Here is a 17,037-nt window from a genome sequence, read left to right as displayed (position 1 = left end):
TGAAAACAGTGAATGTAAAACAGGGCTGTAGGACTGGAAACTGTACTACAGCACAGGAGGAGAAGTCTATAAACTATGGTGTATACTGTACCATCCCCCACTTGTGAGGAACAAGACCAATTACATTCTGTCCTAAAAAACTAAACAGTATGGTATTTATAGGAAGAACATTAACTTTAAATGTACAGGCAACAATTGCCCTTCACAGCTGGGCCTTTATCATGCCCTTGGAACAAAAATATTTGCTTTGAATCCAGGAGGAAAAAAGTTACTGTAGCCTTGGCGTTTCTGAATACATGCAATCTTGGAATGCCAGCAAAAAACAGAAGCAAATACAACATTTATATTCGCTGCTTACATTGGCTCTCAGCAGCTATGACTTGAAAGGGGAGGAAACAGAAAGCGTCACAACTATCAACAGTAGTTGTCATTGTGGTGATCCATCCAAATAAAAATAGTTATTAGAAATACTAATGTGAAGGTTCTTCAAACAGGAAGGGGTATTTGTTTGTTCACCCATACAAATGTAAGACACATCAGGGCCAATGTTTTCAAACTTGGGTACGAAATCAAAGTAGGGTGATTTTCAAAAGTGCTGAGCTCCCACAAATCCCACTGACAGCAACAGGAGCTGCTGAGTGTTCAGCATTTAAAAAAAAAAAGGCAAACCAATTTCCAGGTTCATGTAGGAACCCAAATATGAATGTAGACACCTAACTCCAGGCACCAGCGTCTGAAAGTTTTGGCAAAAACGACTAATTTTAAACTGTTTTGTCTCAGAGAATACAGAAGTAATTTTCTTTAAACACCAATTTTAAACAAGCAGTACATACTTTTCAATTGATTGGAAGCTTGATAGCACTACTCGAGTACTTAAGAATTATATGGAGATAAAATAATTCCCTCTAACCTGACGTGGTCTGACAAAAAACTTCTGTTGAAAAAAGTCTGAAGATACCAATACAGATATCTTTGCACACATCTCAGTTACTAACCCTATTTTGAACTTCTCAGAGTATATGCAAGAAATGCAACCAACTCTAGGTGAACATGCATACGGAGCTAGAAAGCAGGACTAGGGTACTACTGACATGTAACTTACTGTTAAGCAGTAGAGCTCCCACCTTTTTTTGTTGGGGGAAAAAAGGTAAAATCAGCCTGGTCTCCTCTACCAACCAACTCATCTTAAAATAAGCCACACCTCTTCTAAAACATGGAAGAACAATCTTTCCAGTGGGAGAGAGAACACAAGCATAAACATGACACAAAGGTTACGGCAGCTGAGGGAAGTGGAACAGAGCCTGCAACCATGCTTGGGGTGCGGGAGCACCCCCTGGCTTGAAGTGGTTTCCATCATATACACGGTTTACAGTTTGGTTCAATGGCTTTCAGCACCTCCACGATAAAAATTGTTTCAACACCACTGGCCATGCTTCCTCCACTCTCCAAAAGTGCAGATGGGCTTCTGTTAATATTCAGGAGAATGTGGCCAAGACAGGAGGTGGAACCAGGGAGCATCTACTCTACATTTCCTTAAGGAGACTGTTACCTTTACCCACACAGTCCAATGGCTCAGAGGCTGCAGCCCCTGCTTCCTCCCCTACCCTCCTGCCCCAAACACCTCCCCTCTAAGAAGCAGTCATTGGAAACTCTGCACGCTCCCCCCCGGGCCATCTGGCTCCTGCAGCTTTCACTACAGGAAGACACAGTATGCTTCTATGTCATTTCTTTGCATGGTTACAGGTTTCAGAGTGGTAGCCATGTTAGTCTGTATCAGCAAAAAAAAACAAGGAGTACTTGTGGCAAGGCAGCTCTCTAACACCACATTCTACAGGCCATTACCCTCTGATCCCACTCAGGGTTTTCAAAAGAAACTACACCATTTGCTCAAGAAACTCCCTGAAAAAGCACAGGAACAAATCCACACAGACACACCTCTAGAACCACAACCAGGGGTATTCTGCCTGCTACCGAAGATCCATAAACCTGGAAATCCTGGACACCCCATCATCTCAGGCATTGGCACCCTGACAGCAGGATTGTCTGGCTATCTAGACTTTCTCCTCAGGCCCTATGCTACCAGCACTCCAAGCTATCTTCGAGACACGACTGACTTCTGGAGGAAACTACAATCCATTGGTGATCTTCCAGAAAACCCCTTGCTGATTTTTCCCCCTACTGTTACTCACACCTTCTCGTCAACTGTTTGAAATGGGTCATCATGATTATCACTACAAAAGGTTTTTTTTCTCCTGCTGATAATAGCCCACCTTAATTAATTGATCTCATTACAGTCGATATGGCAACACCCATTTTTTCATGTTCTCTATGTGTGTGTGTGTGTGTATATATATATATATATATATATATATATATATATATATATATTTATTTTCCTACTGTATTTTCCACTGCATGCATCCGATTAAGTGGATATTAGCCCACAAAAGCTTATGTCCAAATAAATGTGTTAGTCTCCAAGGTGCAACAAGTACTCCTTGTTTTTTTATGTCATTTCTATCACTTACCAAGTTCTTCTCTGGGTGAGTAAAGTGCCAATTAATTGCCTGAGCTGAATGAGCAGACTAGCAGAGAGAGAACAGAACAAACAAGCACTTCCACACTGCATTCAAGAGTTCACTGCAATGGCATGTTGTGACCCACAAAACTAAGGACATATCTGAAGATCAAGGGACCAGACAAAGATGACAGAATGTGGGCAAGGTTAGAAATAATTAAATAGCAATTTTTTAAGAAATCCATTGATCAATCCCATCCAAACCCTATTTAACAGCCTCAATCACATTCCTAAAAAAAAACAAAGATTCCACGATGGGCCTTGAAGGCTAGCATGTTAAAAAGGTGTTAGGACCACACAAACACACATGGGGAGGTGTGAACAGTTAGAGCCAATTTGTTCATTCCAAAAATCACTAGTTTAAATTTATCCCTATATCATGTCTGTGAACAGAAATTGCTACTCCATCCATTTGGGATATGTCTGACCTGACAAAGGATCAGCTGACTCAGGCTTGCAGGGCTCAGGCTGAAGGACTAAATATTGCAGTGTAGACATTCAGGCTTGGGCTGTCACCCAGGCTCTGAAACCCCGATAGAGGAGTAGGTCTCAGCCCGAACATCTACACTGCAATTTTTAGCTCTGCAGCCCAAGGCAATTGACCCGGGCTCTGAGACTCAGTTATTGCAGTAAAAACAACGAGGAGACTAACACAACTATCACTCAGAAACCTGTCACCATGCAAGTTATTGCAGTGTAGATGGAGCCTCAGTGGCCTGTGCGAAATGTGTTTGTGGTGTCATTCCAGTTTCTAGTGGACAACTGTCAAACACCAAAAAAAAATTCTCTACAATTAGCATTAAATAACACCACTGAAACTGTTACTCTTATAGGCTGTTTTATGCAGAGAAGCCAAGGAGACTGCACTACCCTTTTGCCCTTTAGTAAGCTTTTCTGACTAGGGTTAAAGAAATATTGGCAAGTTTGCACATCCATCATTTCTCACATGGGCCTAGATAATCCACCTCCACAAGAGGCAGTAGCTCTGCCGGAGGGTAATAGCACTGTCCACACCAGCTCTTAGGTTGGTATAACTATATCTCTCAGGGGTGTGGATTATTGTCACCCCTGAGCGATGTAGTTATACCAAAGTAATTCTGTAGTGTAGCCAGGGCTTAGTAGGTTAATACTGTGCTGTCGCCCAAAAGCCTTCAGACAGCTTGAAACAGTGAGGTGTGAACTGCCTTCATATCACTCAGGTGATGACAGTTAAATCTGTTGGTTACACACACTCATTCTGAGCGTGCTTTAGTTTTACTCATCAAAACTTCTGTACTACTGGAAAATCTGCAAGGCTTCAACCAAGATTCTTCCCATCCAAAATCCTGTGTGCACTTTCAGCACAGGCAGAGAATAGGATAAATCTGGGGATGTAGAGGATATGAATAGGATAACGCCTCTGGGTAGTTACTAGAGCTGGGTGGAGAGAGGTAATTCCATTTCATGTAGGATTTCAATATTTCAGAACTTGGTTTCATTCCAATTCAGCACAAAACCCAAACATGCTGAAGTTCTCCACAAAAGCGAATGTAGTCCTGGCTCTGGGAAAAATCCGCTCGGTGGGACTGGCCTGCAGCTGCGGGTCTTGGAAGCCCTGTAATCCTGAATGCGAGACAGGCTGCATGGCAAGCTGCCCCAGAGACCTGGACCCAGGGAGCTTGCACTGCTGAGGAGTTGAGCAGGCAAGTTGGCAGGAAAACAGGCAGGTTTCCAATGGAAAGGTTTTGTCGGAACCCTGGCTGGTTTCTGTAATGATCCTGGGGTTCATTAAATAACAAACTAGCGAATGAGAAAGGAATAAAACTTTAATCAAACAAACTGGAGAATGTCTCTGGTGAACTGCTGCATGCAGCCATATGGTGTTTCCAACCCTTGCCATCAGGGCACATCTCCAAATTCCCACACAAAACACAATCCCTTATAAGGGAGCATCTCCAAATCACAATCTTTCATAAATGTATCTCTACATCTTCCCTCTTAAAGAAAACGAATTAACTCTTATATAAACAGTTAACAACTAATAAAACATACATTAAATTCTCAAACCATCTAGTACATTTCTATAAACCCAATGTGTCAACTACCTAGGGAGGAGAGGTTACCAGCACATCACTCTGGAATGAGTCTTTATCACTTACTTTCCTCAAATATCCCCTCTCCAGGCAGTTTAACAAGTCTCTATAAGTCTTTCAGGATTTTTAAATCTCCCACTCTGATCCTCTCAGTATCAGCCTTTCATTAGAGTCTGAGGGCAGGTCTACACTAGAAGCGTCAGCTGCGCTGCTGTAGCGCATCTGATGAAGATGCTCTATGCTGATGGGGGAGCGCTCTTCCATTGGCATAATTACTTCACCTCCATGAGAAGCAGAAGCTAGGTCAGCAGGAGAGCGACTCCCACTGATATAGCGCTGGTGGGGACAGTGCTTAGGTTGCTGTAACTTGCATCACTCAGAGGGGTGTCTTTTTCACACCCCTGATCAACGTAAGTTAGACCAACTTAAGTTTTAATGTAGCTCTTCCCTATGTTGTTCTCTTGTTCCTTGACAGTTTCTCCTTTGTGCATTGATGATAAAGGAACAGTTAGATGGGAAATGCCAGAGTTTATATCAGCGGGCAATGTGTTGGAACTTTCTGCAAATATTTGTAGATCCTTTCTATGATGTTGAATTGAAAGGTCTGTCTGTACTACATAAGACCTTGGATGCAGCTGTTCTTTATGGTATCTCTTTGGCCCCAAGTATTAGAGGTGTGATTCCTCAGGCACACTATCACCCGGGTTAAGAGATGGAAGATCACAGGCCCCTCAGTCAAAATAATATTTCTGCTTCCATTTTGGATTTTCTCTCATCTAATATATCGTTGCATTTTTATGAGATTTCATCAGGTAATTGGTAAATTACATCTGATCTTTCTTTCCATTAACAGCTGAGCTGGAGAAAAGCCATTCTCCAGAGGTGTACTTGAGTAAACCAATAAAGCTTTATACAAATCACCCCCACTGTCACTGTCTTTTTCATAAGGTTCTTTACTGTCCATATAGACCTTTGCACAAGTCCATTTGATTAGGGGTAATTTGGATTTGATGTTTTGTGATGAAAATCCCAATCTATGGCAAATTGCCTAAAACCTGCACTGGAAAATTGTTGCCCATTATTGCTGAAGACTTCATCTGGAATTCCATGTCTGAAGAAGATTCCCTTCAGGCTGGCTATCACTGATTTCCTATTAGTACTGTGCAAATTTCTGGATACAGAGAATAATCATTTGTGATTTAAATAATCCTTTGATTGCCAGGTAAATAAATCAGTGTCAACATTCTCACAAGGAACTGGATGAGGTCTCAGTGGCTCTGCTTGTTGGCATGTCTTGTATTTCAAGCATAAAAAGTAGTTTCCTACCACATTAGTGATGTTGCGATTGATCCGCAGCCAATATAGCACCTCTTGTGCTCCTTGTTTGCACTTCTCTATTCCTAAATGACCCTTGTAGATCTTTTGTAGCATTTCTTTTCGGTGGCTCGTTGGAGTTACAACCTTACTGCCCTTGAAAAATCACCCCATCTATCACAGTAAGCTCATGTCCGCAGTTCCAATAGTCTCTTATACTTGGACAGTAACTGCTTATTTCTTCAGGTCACCCTTTAATTATTACTACTTTAAGGATCCCCAACAATTCATCAGTCTCTGTTCCCTTTCTTATTTGTTATAGTTTCCTGTTTACTATGGGAATTGACTTTAGAATCAGATCTACCTAGTCTTGCATCTCTGTGTCTAAAGTCTTCTCTGGTTTCGTGGGAGTCACTGCTCTGGAAAATGCATCTGCAATGAACATGTATTTACTGGGTGTGTAGGTCACAACCAAATCATACTTTTGCAGATTTATCATCACACTCTTGAATCCTTACGCTACAATCATTTAGCAGTTTGCTAAATAATGCTACCTGGGGCTTGTGATCCATTTCAACTTCCACCGTCTGTCCATAAATATACTGAATCTCTCACAGGCAAACAATATTCCTACAAGCTCCTTTTCGATCTGTGCGTATCTGGTTTGTGCCTCAGTCAGTGATTTGGATGCATATGCCGGTGGCTGCAACAATCCTCATGCTTCTGTAAAATCACTGCACCTAACTCAGACTGTTAAGCATCTGCCTAGATTTTAATGTGTCTTCCAAGATTTTTAATGTGTACATAGAACTTCAACACTGGTTCTTGTATCAGTTGTTGTTTTAAACTTTCCAATGATTCCTCCTGTTCTGCACCCCAATACCATTCACTTTTATTTTCTAGGAGTTTTCTTAATGCTACTGCTTTGGTAGATAGATTAGGTATGAATTTTCCAAGATAATTAAACATTCCCAGAAACGATTGGACATCTTTCTTTGACTGGGGACGTGGCATCATTTCAATGGCTGAAATCTTATCAGGTTTTATACCTTCTTTGGAAATAATGTCCCCCCAAAATTTGCAAATTGAGCCAAAATCTCTTATCTGGTTGGTAGTTTGAAATGTTCTCTTTTTATAGCAATGTTGAGGTCCCTGGGATCTAAGCATATGTGTAGCTGGCTGTTACTTTTCTCCACAACGAGGGAGCTCACCTATTCTGCTGGCTCCTCAATTTTTTGTATTACTTGCGTTGCTTCCATACTTGCAAGCTCAGCCTTGAATTTATCATGAAGTGCAAATAGCACCTTTCTACATGGATGGATAACTGGAGGGACCTGCTTGTTTATCTGGATTATATGTTCACTCTGCAAGCAATCCAACCCTTGAAACAGGTCATGATATCCCTTAAAGAGTGCCTCATAGCCAGGTTCAGTATGATCTTGTAGCGAGAGTACCCATTTCACCAGACTGAGTTTATCACATGCAGCCAGTCCTAAAACTGGTGTCACCTCTTTTGACACTACAATGAATGGGAGCCTGTTCATGGTGTTTTTATGGTTGATGTTAGCAATGCGCCTCCCCTTCACTGGTATATTTGTTCCAGAATAACCAGTTTCTTTTACTTTTGTTAGCCCCGGTTTTGGTCTTATTTTCAGTCTCACTATCTTGTTCAGACAGAATATTAACATGAGCTCCTATATCCAGTTTCAGTGGAATAATAGTATCCAGTCCCTCTCATCAGGCTTGCTAGATGCCAATGCATCTATGAAAAACTCCTCAACCAGATTGTCTTTAACTGAATACACTTGACCTTGCTGCATTTGGGATCTGCAGCATTTTGCAAAATAATTATTTTTCCTTCATTTATGAGAGAGTTTCCCAAAGATATCACATTGTTTGGGGCCAGGCTGCCATCTACACCTTCTACATGATTGTCTGTACTCAGTCTTCCCCCAGCAGTAGTTTTCATAATGAGTGGTTCCACTCTTTGATTTGACCTACTCTGGCTATATTCTTTTGTACTCAGTACATGAATAACCCCTTGTGGTGAGTCCAGCTCTTTGGCTTGTGCTTTCACAGTTTCTGCAGCCCTGCATATTTGGAGAGCTTTTTCTAAAGTTAAGTCTCTTTCACAGAGCAGTCTCTCTAACACATAGTCTTTAATGCCACAAATGATTGTATCTCTAGCCAGAGACTCTGTCAGCTCACCAAAGTCACAAGTTTTACTAAGTTTCCTTAATTCTGTGACATATTGCCCTACCATGTCATCAGTTTTTTGCATGCATGTAAAAAATGTGCGTCTCTCAAAGGTTTTGCTGCTTTTTGGCATGCAATACTTCTCAAATTTAGTCAGTATTTTACTTAACTTCATGCTTCCACCTTCCTCAAACTTAAAGTTGTTATAAATATCCAATGCTTCTTCCCCAACAACATGCAAAAAGATAGATGATTTTGTTTCATCATTTTTCTCCTCTGTCCCTATGGCCGCTAAATACAATTCAAATCTCTGTCTGAACTTTTTTCCAGTTCTCTGCAACACTGCCTGACAATTGCAGACTGGATGGAGGTTGCAACACATCCATTTTTGGCTAGTCAAGCTACTACTGTGCTCACCAAATACATGCAAAAGCCTCTGTGCCATCCTCCCTGTGCTTCTCTGGTGCCTCCCTTTGTCTCTGTTTTCAGTTGCAAACACAGGAGTTAACTTCAAAATGACTGCAGTTTCCTTCTCATTCAGCACTTCTGACACCATGTAAAGATCTTGGGGTTCATTAAACAAACCAGTGAATGAGAAAGGAATAAAACTTTAATCAAACAAACTGAAGAGCTTTGGTAATCTGCTGCACACAGCCATGCGGTGTTCCCAACCCCTCCCTCCCCCACTCACAACACAGTCCCTTACAAGGGAGCATCTCCACATCACAATCTTTCATAAACGTATCTCTATAGCTTCCAGAAGAACTTTGTTGAAATTGAACTGAATCAAACTGAGGCTGCAAAGTCTTTTCCAAACCAGGGCAATTAAACTGTGCAGAGGGTTAATCCATGAAGCCACAGTTCAATCATCTTTTAAATGTCAAAGGAAAACGAGTCTGTAGGTCTCAACTAATCAGTATTTGTCCACATCAGAAGAAATACCACACACTGAAACCTTCCGGATAGCGTCTCCTCCTCAGAGTTCCAGGACCGAAAAAACACCTGAAGACTGAAGGATATCTACCAAATTATATAGGGAAATTACCATGGAATCTGCCCATTCTATGCCTAAACACATTTCTTTTAAAAGTTGTCGGTTACTTTTAAACTGGAATCAATTCTAAAATGAGACTGCAAACTCTTTGAGATAGAAACTGTCATTCTGCTCTCCTTAAATTCTCACTTCACACCCACAACTGTGGTACGTGAGCACCTAGCAATGGTCTTTCCGTTTCTTCTGTGTTGTGCCTAGTTTATTCCTTGCCACAACAGCAGCAGCACAACATCCTACAACTGATCTGGTTTCCACTGTATATCAATATTTAAGTATCAGTTCCAGGCACAGTGAATGGTTGGTTTTGATCTGCCAAAAGCCCTGGAACCCTAGCCATGTTTAAATGACAATACATTATAGGGAGGAAAAGTTGTTTAAGATACGAAGAGTGACCTGAAGAAGAGAAAAAAGGTATTAACAATAGTTAACCTTACATTTAAACATTTATTCTTTGTGTCTACAATTCCAAAATGGACTCCATAAAACTGGTCAGAACTCCACCATTTTAACAAGTTATGACAGCGTTTTACAGTTCTCATTACAATACAATCACCGTATTTAAAAGGAAATCATATATTCAGCTCTCATGACAAGCAGGCTACCAGTACAAAGCACAAAGTGACCGTGTCTACCTAATGTGTCTACAATAGAGGTGGGCAAACTACGGCCTCCTGCCAGGCCCCTCAGTTCCTGGCCTGGGAGGCTAGTTCCCAACCCCTCCCCCGTACCCTCAGTGCGCCACCAGCGCAATGCTCTGGGCAGCCGGGCAACAGAGTTGCAGAGCCACAGCCTGACCCCGTGCTCTGGCCGGCGTGGCTGTAGCACTGCCAGCCACCGGTGCTCCAGGCAGCGCGGTAATGGGGCAGGGCGGGTTGGACAGAGGGCAGGGGAGTTCGTGGGCTGTGCTCAGGGGTGTGGATAGGGGTCGGGGCGGTCAGAGGGCAGGGAACAGGGGGTTGGATGGGGCAGTCAGGAACGGGGGGGGAGGGAGGGTTGGCTAGGGTGGCAGGGGGCAGCCAGGGGTGGGAGGTCCGGGGGTGGTGGATGGGGTACGAGTCCCAGGGGAGCCGTCAGGGGATAGCGGGGTCGGATAGGAGGTGGGGATGGGCCACACCTGGCTGTTTGGGGAGACACAGCCTCCCCTAACCAGCCCTCCATACAATTTTGGAAATCTGATGGGGCTCTCAGGCCAAAAAGTTTGCCCGCACCTGGTCTACAATCTAGTAAAATATTTGGCATTTCCTCAGTTTGAAAAGAAACCATCTGATATGCAGCATAGACAATTTTCAGTATAATCCTCTGTGACACACTTAAAAAATCGTGTAACATGAGCGGCAAAATGTAATTTTTATATAGGAGAGGAAACAAGTAAGGCAAATATTTGGACACACATCATCTGTTCAAGGCAAAAATTTTACTTATCATTAGTTGGCACTGCATCAAAAGTTGCAATGAAAATCTTAACATTACACAATTAACATTCCACTGGCATTAGCTCATGTTCAATGCTCTTTCACCTCAGTCTACTGCTAGTAAGTGGATTTAAAGTGTTTAAATTCCAGAAATTATTGCCCTAAGTCAACAGTTGACCATTTGATTATGCCTTTTCACATTGAATATAATTTGCCAATATTTTCTTGTCAGTGTTTCAAGTTACTATTCCCTTCTGTATTTTCCATTTTAAACCATTCATAACCACCCCTATTATCCTGAAACTCATTGCCTTCTGAAAGTTGACAGGTGAGCATTTCTCTAACCAGGATAGAACTTCTGCATACATTTGAGATTGACTTGATTAGGCATTGCAGAGAGAGTGGGCTTTCAGGAAGTAGTGGGTTTTTTGTTTGTTTTAAATAAAACCTATTTGTGTAAAGCTATCTCCCAAGAACAGATGGGGCCTGAAATATAAGATTCATTATATTCTAAATAGGACCTAGTACATAGTCCTATTTTTCAGAATGCAGAGCAAGCTTGAGGAGTTATTCCCTTCTCCATGCCTCAGCTCAAAGGATTAACAGAATTAGAAGCTCTGTTGGCATGCAACTGTTCCAAAGTTTGTAAACTTAGGCCTGGTCTGCACTTAAAATTTAGCATAGCAATGGCACTCAAGGGCATAAAAACAACATAGCAATGGCACTAAGGGGCATAAAAAATCCACACTTTGAGCACCATAGCTATCCCAACCTAATCCCCAGTGTAGACACAGCTAGGTCGATGGAAGAATACTTGTGTTGACCTAGTTTCCATCGACTGGGGAGGTGGTGTTCCCACAGAGATAAAAACACCCTTCTATCCCTGTAGGCTGTGTCTACACTACAGAGTTATGCCAGCACAGCTACTGGGCTGTAGCTAGGCCACTATAGTCCCCATAGCATACACATGGCCTTAGTCAGTCAAACAGTTCGGGTCCAAGGAGGTTCCAAACTGAGAGCAGAATATTTGATTCGATTATTAGGTTAGTTTGCATGTCAAACAAACATATATGATCTTTATCACTTCAGAACAAAACAGTATACAGTACAATTTCCACGTCAAAGTTTTAAAATGTGTTCTAGAAACTAAAACCAAGATTTTCAAAACAAGGTGCCTAAAGTTTTGTTTAAGTTCATATTTAGGCACCCAGAGTGGCCTGATTTTCAAAAGCACTGCACACCCAGCAGCTCCCCTTAAGTATCCAACTGCAAATTGATCAGCTTTCTAGTACAATACCACAATAGGCTGAAATCTCATCTACCTCACTTTTGTCAAGAACTGAAGGTGGCGCGGGGGAAGGCTGAGTTATTATACCTTGTTCACATGACAATATTTTATCTTGCTTTAACATTTAAACAATCAAGCTAGCTGCTGACATCTTGTTGATCATGATAAATTGTGTTCTATATAATGTCTGCTAAATGGCATTAATTCCTTATCCCAGCACATAAGAGTACGGGTGCAGGATTTAACCACATTTAATTGTGGGATGCCAAACATGGTGTGTCTTAATTGAGAAGGACTAGTCAGATCTGCACCAACTAACTTATTTCTTCATAATCACATTCAAAACACAATAAAGACAAGGCCTTAAAACCTACTGCAACTTCCACCAAGGAATTACAAAAGGTGAACGCAAACCAAAATAAAACAGGCCTCTAACTATTCATTTTCATACTTTCAAATGCTGTATTTTAGCCTTAATGTTTCAGTTATATAAAAAGAAGGAAAAAGTGTGACAACTGAAATGTTCTAGTAAGATTTTAATTCTATGTTTCACATACATACACATGAAAAGGAAAAAATCAAATCCCCAAATCTTGCCTCTGAGAGAAAATTTTAAGATTAAGGTAAAGCTATAAACAACATCAAAGTAAAGCCTTACTATATTTATGTCTTTCCTTCTCCTCACCTCTTTTTGGCCACAGATGTGCGTCATTTTCCAAAATACAGGCTCAATGCTGCAGAGACTCATGAAAGTAAATACAGTTTACTTGAATTACGGACATGAGTGGTTATAAAAAGTTTCTTCCATTCTGAAAGCTCCCCCTGTTCTAAGTGACATTTGCTACACTCAAAACAAGGAGTACTGGTAAAACTGCTAATCTCTCCACACAACAGAACTTTAAATGCTTCCATTGTACATCAATAGTATTAAGTTAACTTATTACTGGAAAATATTTAACATTTAGGGGCCTCTGTGGTTTTATTTGTTTCACAATGTTGTAACAGAGGTTACCACTGCACAATTACCAGAAAGAAACTTCCCCCCATATAGCATTTAAGAACCTAAATATGAAATGCAGAAATAGGCACTAAATAAAATATTTCAACTTTTCTCTTAAAATAAAAATCTACAATTAAACTTTGCATACTTTGAGCTCATAAAATCCAGAGCAGATAAAAAAACATCATCTTCTATGACATAAGGAAGACAGCTGGCCCCATCTGTTTCAAAGTAGAGTGGAAATCTAAAGCTTCTGCACTATACTTACATGTGAGGACTGAGTTCATAAAAGTTTCTGTTCCTGTATTCTTCAACTTTCTCTGGTGAATAAATGGGTAGCGATCTATATGGGTTTATTGATACAACCACACTGCCAATGTATGTCTGTAGGAGAAAAATAATGCAGAATACAGTGTTTTAATACTCAAAAGTGAGATTTTATTATGACCCGTCCTTTAAAAAAATCCATTTTTGCTTTTATATTTAATTCTTCAGTTCTATATGTCAGGAAAACATTCAACATTTGCTGAGGAAAAAAACAACATTTTTTACAATGAATACATTCAAAACATGCATTTATATACTAAAAGCCCCTCAAAATCTCTCTCAGTTAAGGGCTCTTAGGTACTACAGAGATAAAAATAATAAAAACAACAATACTGGCAGACTCTTTAAGCAGCTCCTTCTACATTGTACAGGCAGACTGCTTCTAGTTTAACTAAGTGGGGATTAATTTTTGAAAGAATTATCAGGGATCTGCTGCTCTGCATAAGGGAACGATGTGTTTATATAAAATCAAAATGAACTAGTTCTATATATTTTCCTAAACAATGTTTAAATGTTACACAATTCCAACTAGTCTTCAATATTTAAACGGAAAACAAGACAATTTAGTTTAATTTTTCAGTCCAATAAGCCAAGCTCAAAGTAATTATTTAACTTTTTTTTCATTAATAGAAAGCCTTATTATTAATAAGGTGCATCGGTTAGCAAATTTCTCCATTATGTATGTGAGTGCACATAAAGTGAAGATGGCATAAAACAATGAGCACTTTGTTACATGATGTACAAAACAGAAATTACTCATTGTTCATTAATACTTTATGATGTTCTGTCCACAGAACAAACACACACTAAAGCTGCACAAACATGATTTAAAGATCAGAGTATCAAAAGGTTTCCACTAAGTGTTTCAGATCAGCTACTTACCAATATTTCCAATGTTAATACTGCTGAAATGACATAGCACATGGCAGAAGCCAGATTATCCAACAGGTTGGGTGATACCAATTCAGTTTGAAATGGAGACCGGAACTCAAACTCTGGGAGTCCAGTCCTTAGGAGCCCTTAACTTAACCATACACAAACTCCTCAAGAGCTTTAAACTCTCCTCAGGACTAAAGTCTACAGCAAAACTGTATCCGCAGAGCTACAGCCCTATGGTACTCCTATAGCTGTGAAAGAGCTTAACGTCAAACCCTTGCGCTATGTCTACGCTAGGAGCGAGGGGTGTGATTCTCCTGCTCATGTACACAAACTCGTGCTAGCTTTCATCAAGCTGCCGCAAGTATAAATAGTGACGTAGCCACGGTACCACAGGCAGTGGCAGTGGAGGCATGGCAAAGCCATGCCGAGTATATACCTACTGGTTTCAGGCAGACTGGTACCCTGCATTATTCAGCCATATATCTCCACTGCTGCTACCCTGATTTTTATACTCACAGTAGCTTGATGAAAGCTAGTATAAGTATGTGTATACAGCGTAGAGGAATCGCACCCCAGGTCATAATGTACATGTAGCCTCATAGGAGCTTCAAAGCTACAGCAACCTGCTATAAATGGGGAGGTCTGTCAAGTCAGGATACAAATAAGTCAGAATTCTTCTGTAGTTTTTCACTTCAAGACTTAGGTATAGCTTTTATTGTACAAATTCTATGTGTAGTTGCAGTCATCCAGATAGACTTTGAGAGGAAAAGTAGGGACAGATCAGTCTTATCTCACGCTGTTTTGTTTATTACAGCACTCTTAACACAGCATGATACAATATAACTGTAGCACCTGGACAGAAGATCAGGGCTCCCATCCACGTAGTGCACAGCAGTCTGCATCTAAGTACTACTGCAAGATCACTGGATTCTGATGCACTGGTGTGGCAGACTGGAAATTTTGCAAAACATATCGCAGACTCAGCAAGAACATACTACTTCAGCATGCATTGAAACCCAAGTTTCCGGTATCCTTCTTCACAGCCATTAAACACAATTTAAACAACAATAAAATTATATTATGGGACATAATTATCCATCAAGTGGTGGATTCCACAGCAAATGTAATCAATGCAGAATCACAGAATATACATACTCCAGGTAGTGGGTGTCACCCTTGTTATTCACCATTCAAGAACAATAAAAATAATATATATAAATATCAGTAGTATTGTCATAAAAAAAAAAAAAGAGGCAAAAGATTTCAGACCAAGATTTTAAAGACTGATGAGGGATTTTGGGTGGTTCACCTTAACACTGAAATGGGCCTAATTTTAAAAAAACTGCTGATCACACACCATCCGAAAACAAGGTCCCTTTAAAGCATCACCGGTTGAAAACCGAAAAGCTGATGCAACCAAAATCAGTCACTTCTTTAATATCTTTTCCATCCATAGTACTTATATGCCCCTCCGTATTGGAGTGCCTCTCAATCTTTAATGGATTTATCCTATGAGATAAGGAAGTACTATTATCTCCATTTTACAGACTGGAACTGAGGCACAGAGAAAGTAAGTGACTTGCCCAGGGTCACATAGAAAGTCTATGGTGGAGCAGGGAATTGAACCTAGGTCTCCCCCATCCCAGGACAGTACCCTAATCACTAGGCCACCCTTCCTCTCTGGCCTTATATGTTGGTCTTTATGCCCAGACTGATACTGTCCTTAACTTTGCTCTTATGCGAGATTTAATCAGTGGGGTTTTTTTTTTTATCTCTACATAGGCATCCAAAACAAGTAAATGCTTTTCCCCATATTAAAAAAACTAAATGTTTACCATCTGGCAAAAAACAAGTTCACTCTTAAGCAGAAATCTTGAATGTCATGTTTCACCACAGACCATATTTGTATAGTCATTGTAAATCCGTGATAAAGGTTGCCAGCATCTTTCGCCCCATTTAAAATGGAGTTGCACAAATGACACTGCCTACATAAACAGAAAGTTTCACTTTGTGTCTTCTAGACACTCTTGTAGTTTATCTTTGCAATGCTTGTTGCCTACAGAATGAATCAGTAGAAACCACTGTTGACAATTCATTATACAGCTACAGCTGCCCTGAGATGTAATACTTCACTAATTGTGCGTAAAACTTACTATTTCTAAATAAACCCATACCTCATCTGTTTTAGAGCTGAACAGATTACTTACCAACAGAATATTTTTCCAGTCAGAAAATATCAATTCATCAAAAATCAGTCTTCTGCGGGAAGGTGTTGATTTGAACAGGCTTATCTAAACAAGACATTACCGCACAGCAAGCCAAAGCGTGAACCCTCAGTGCACTAGTTTGACGCGCAGTAACTGGATGCTGCTACAGCACCCAGAAAGTTCCAGAGCAGTAACATCCTGTGTAGATAAGCCAACTGAAATTTAGAACCAACATCCCTGGTTTACTGCCAGGTCACCCACCTTCCTCCCCAGTTCCTAGGCAGCGTACCTAGCAAGCTATTAGGGAACATGGGCACAACTGGCTGCCCGGTCTCATGGCAGTCCTCCTTGGAAGACAGGCAGCAGATCAAAAAAATTCCATTCTCCCACACCAGAATCTTTTCCCTCTGGCAAAAAAAAGTTTCACCATTTTCTTTTCTTTTTTAACCCTTTTTCCCCGATTCAGGATGTTGGGGGGGAGGAGGGGAATGGGGCGCGGCGGAAGGGGAGACACAACATTTCCAAGTTTTTCACAGGAGGGAAAGACCGTTTTCTGGTCATCTCTAATCTGTTTGCGTTGCCTTGCAATAAAAGGCAAACAGTAATCTTCCACCGTATCTATTCTGCCCCCTGCTTACACAGAAGTTGGGAAGCCCACCAACTGGTAAGTCTATGGATCCTTGCTGAGAGTAACCAAGTAATCTACAAGA

The 17,037-nt window shown here is 40.8% G+C and overlaps 1 protein-coding gene across 5 annotated transcripts in view; it reads right to left on the bottom strand.

Annotated features, from left to right (window-relative positions):
- MYO1B (myosin IB) overlaps positions 1-17,037 on the bottom strand; it is a 185,098-nt gene that overhangs the window by 109,581 nt on the left and 58,480 nt on the right. For all 5 annotated transcript variants that reach the window (XM_084643733.1, XM_084643735.1, XM_084643732.1 and 2 more), the window contains exon 3: positions 13,183-13,298. In XM_084643733.1, the coding sequence (XP_084499859.1) occupies positions 13,183-13,298 (116 nt within the window). The remainder of the gene's footprint in view (positions 1-13,182; positions 13,299-17,037) is intronic.

This window comes from Lepidochelys olivacea, assembly GCF_965140295.1.
Source record: "Lepidochelys olivacea isolate rLepOli2 genome assembly, chromosome: 11".
NCBI classification, from domain to species: domain Eukaryota; kingdom Metazoa; phylum Chordata; order Testudines; family Cheloniidae; genus Lepidochelys; species Lepidochelys olivacea.
The sequence above is the reverse complement of the archived record's forward strand: the minus strand, read 5'-3'. Positions and strand labels throughout refer to the sequence as shown.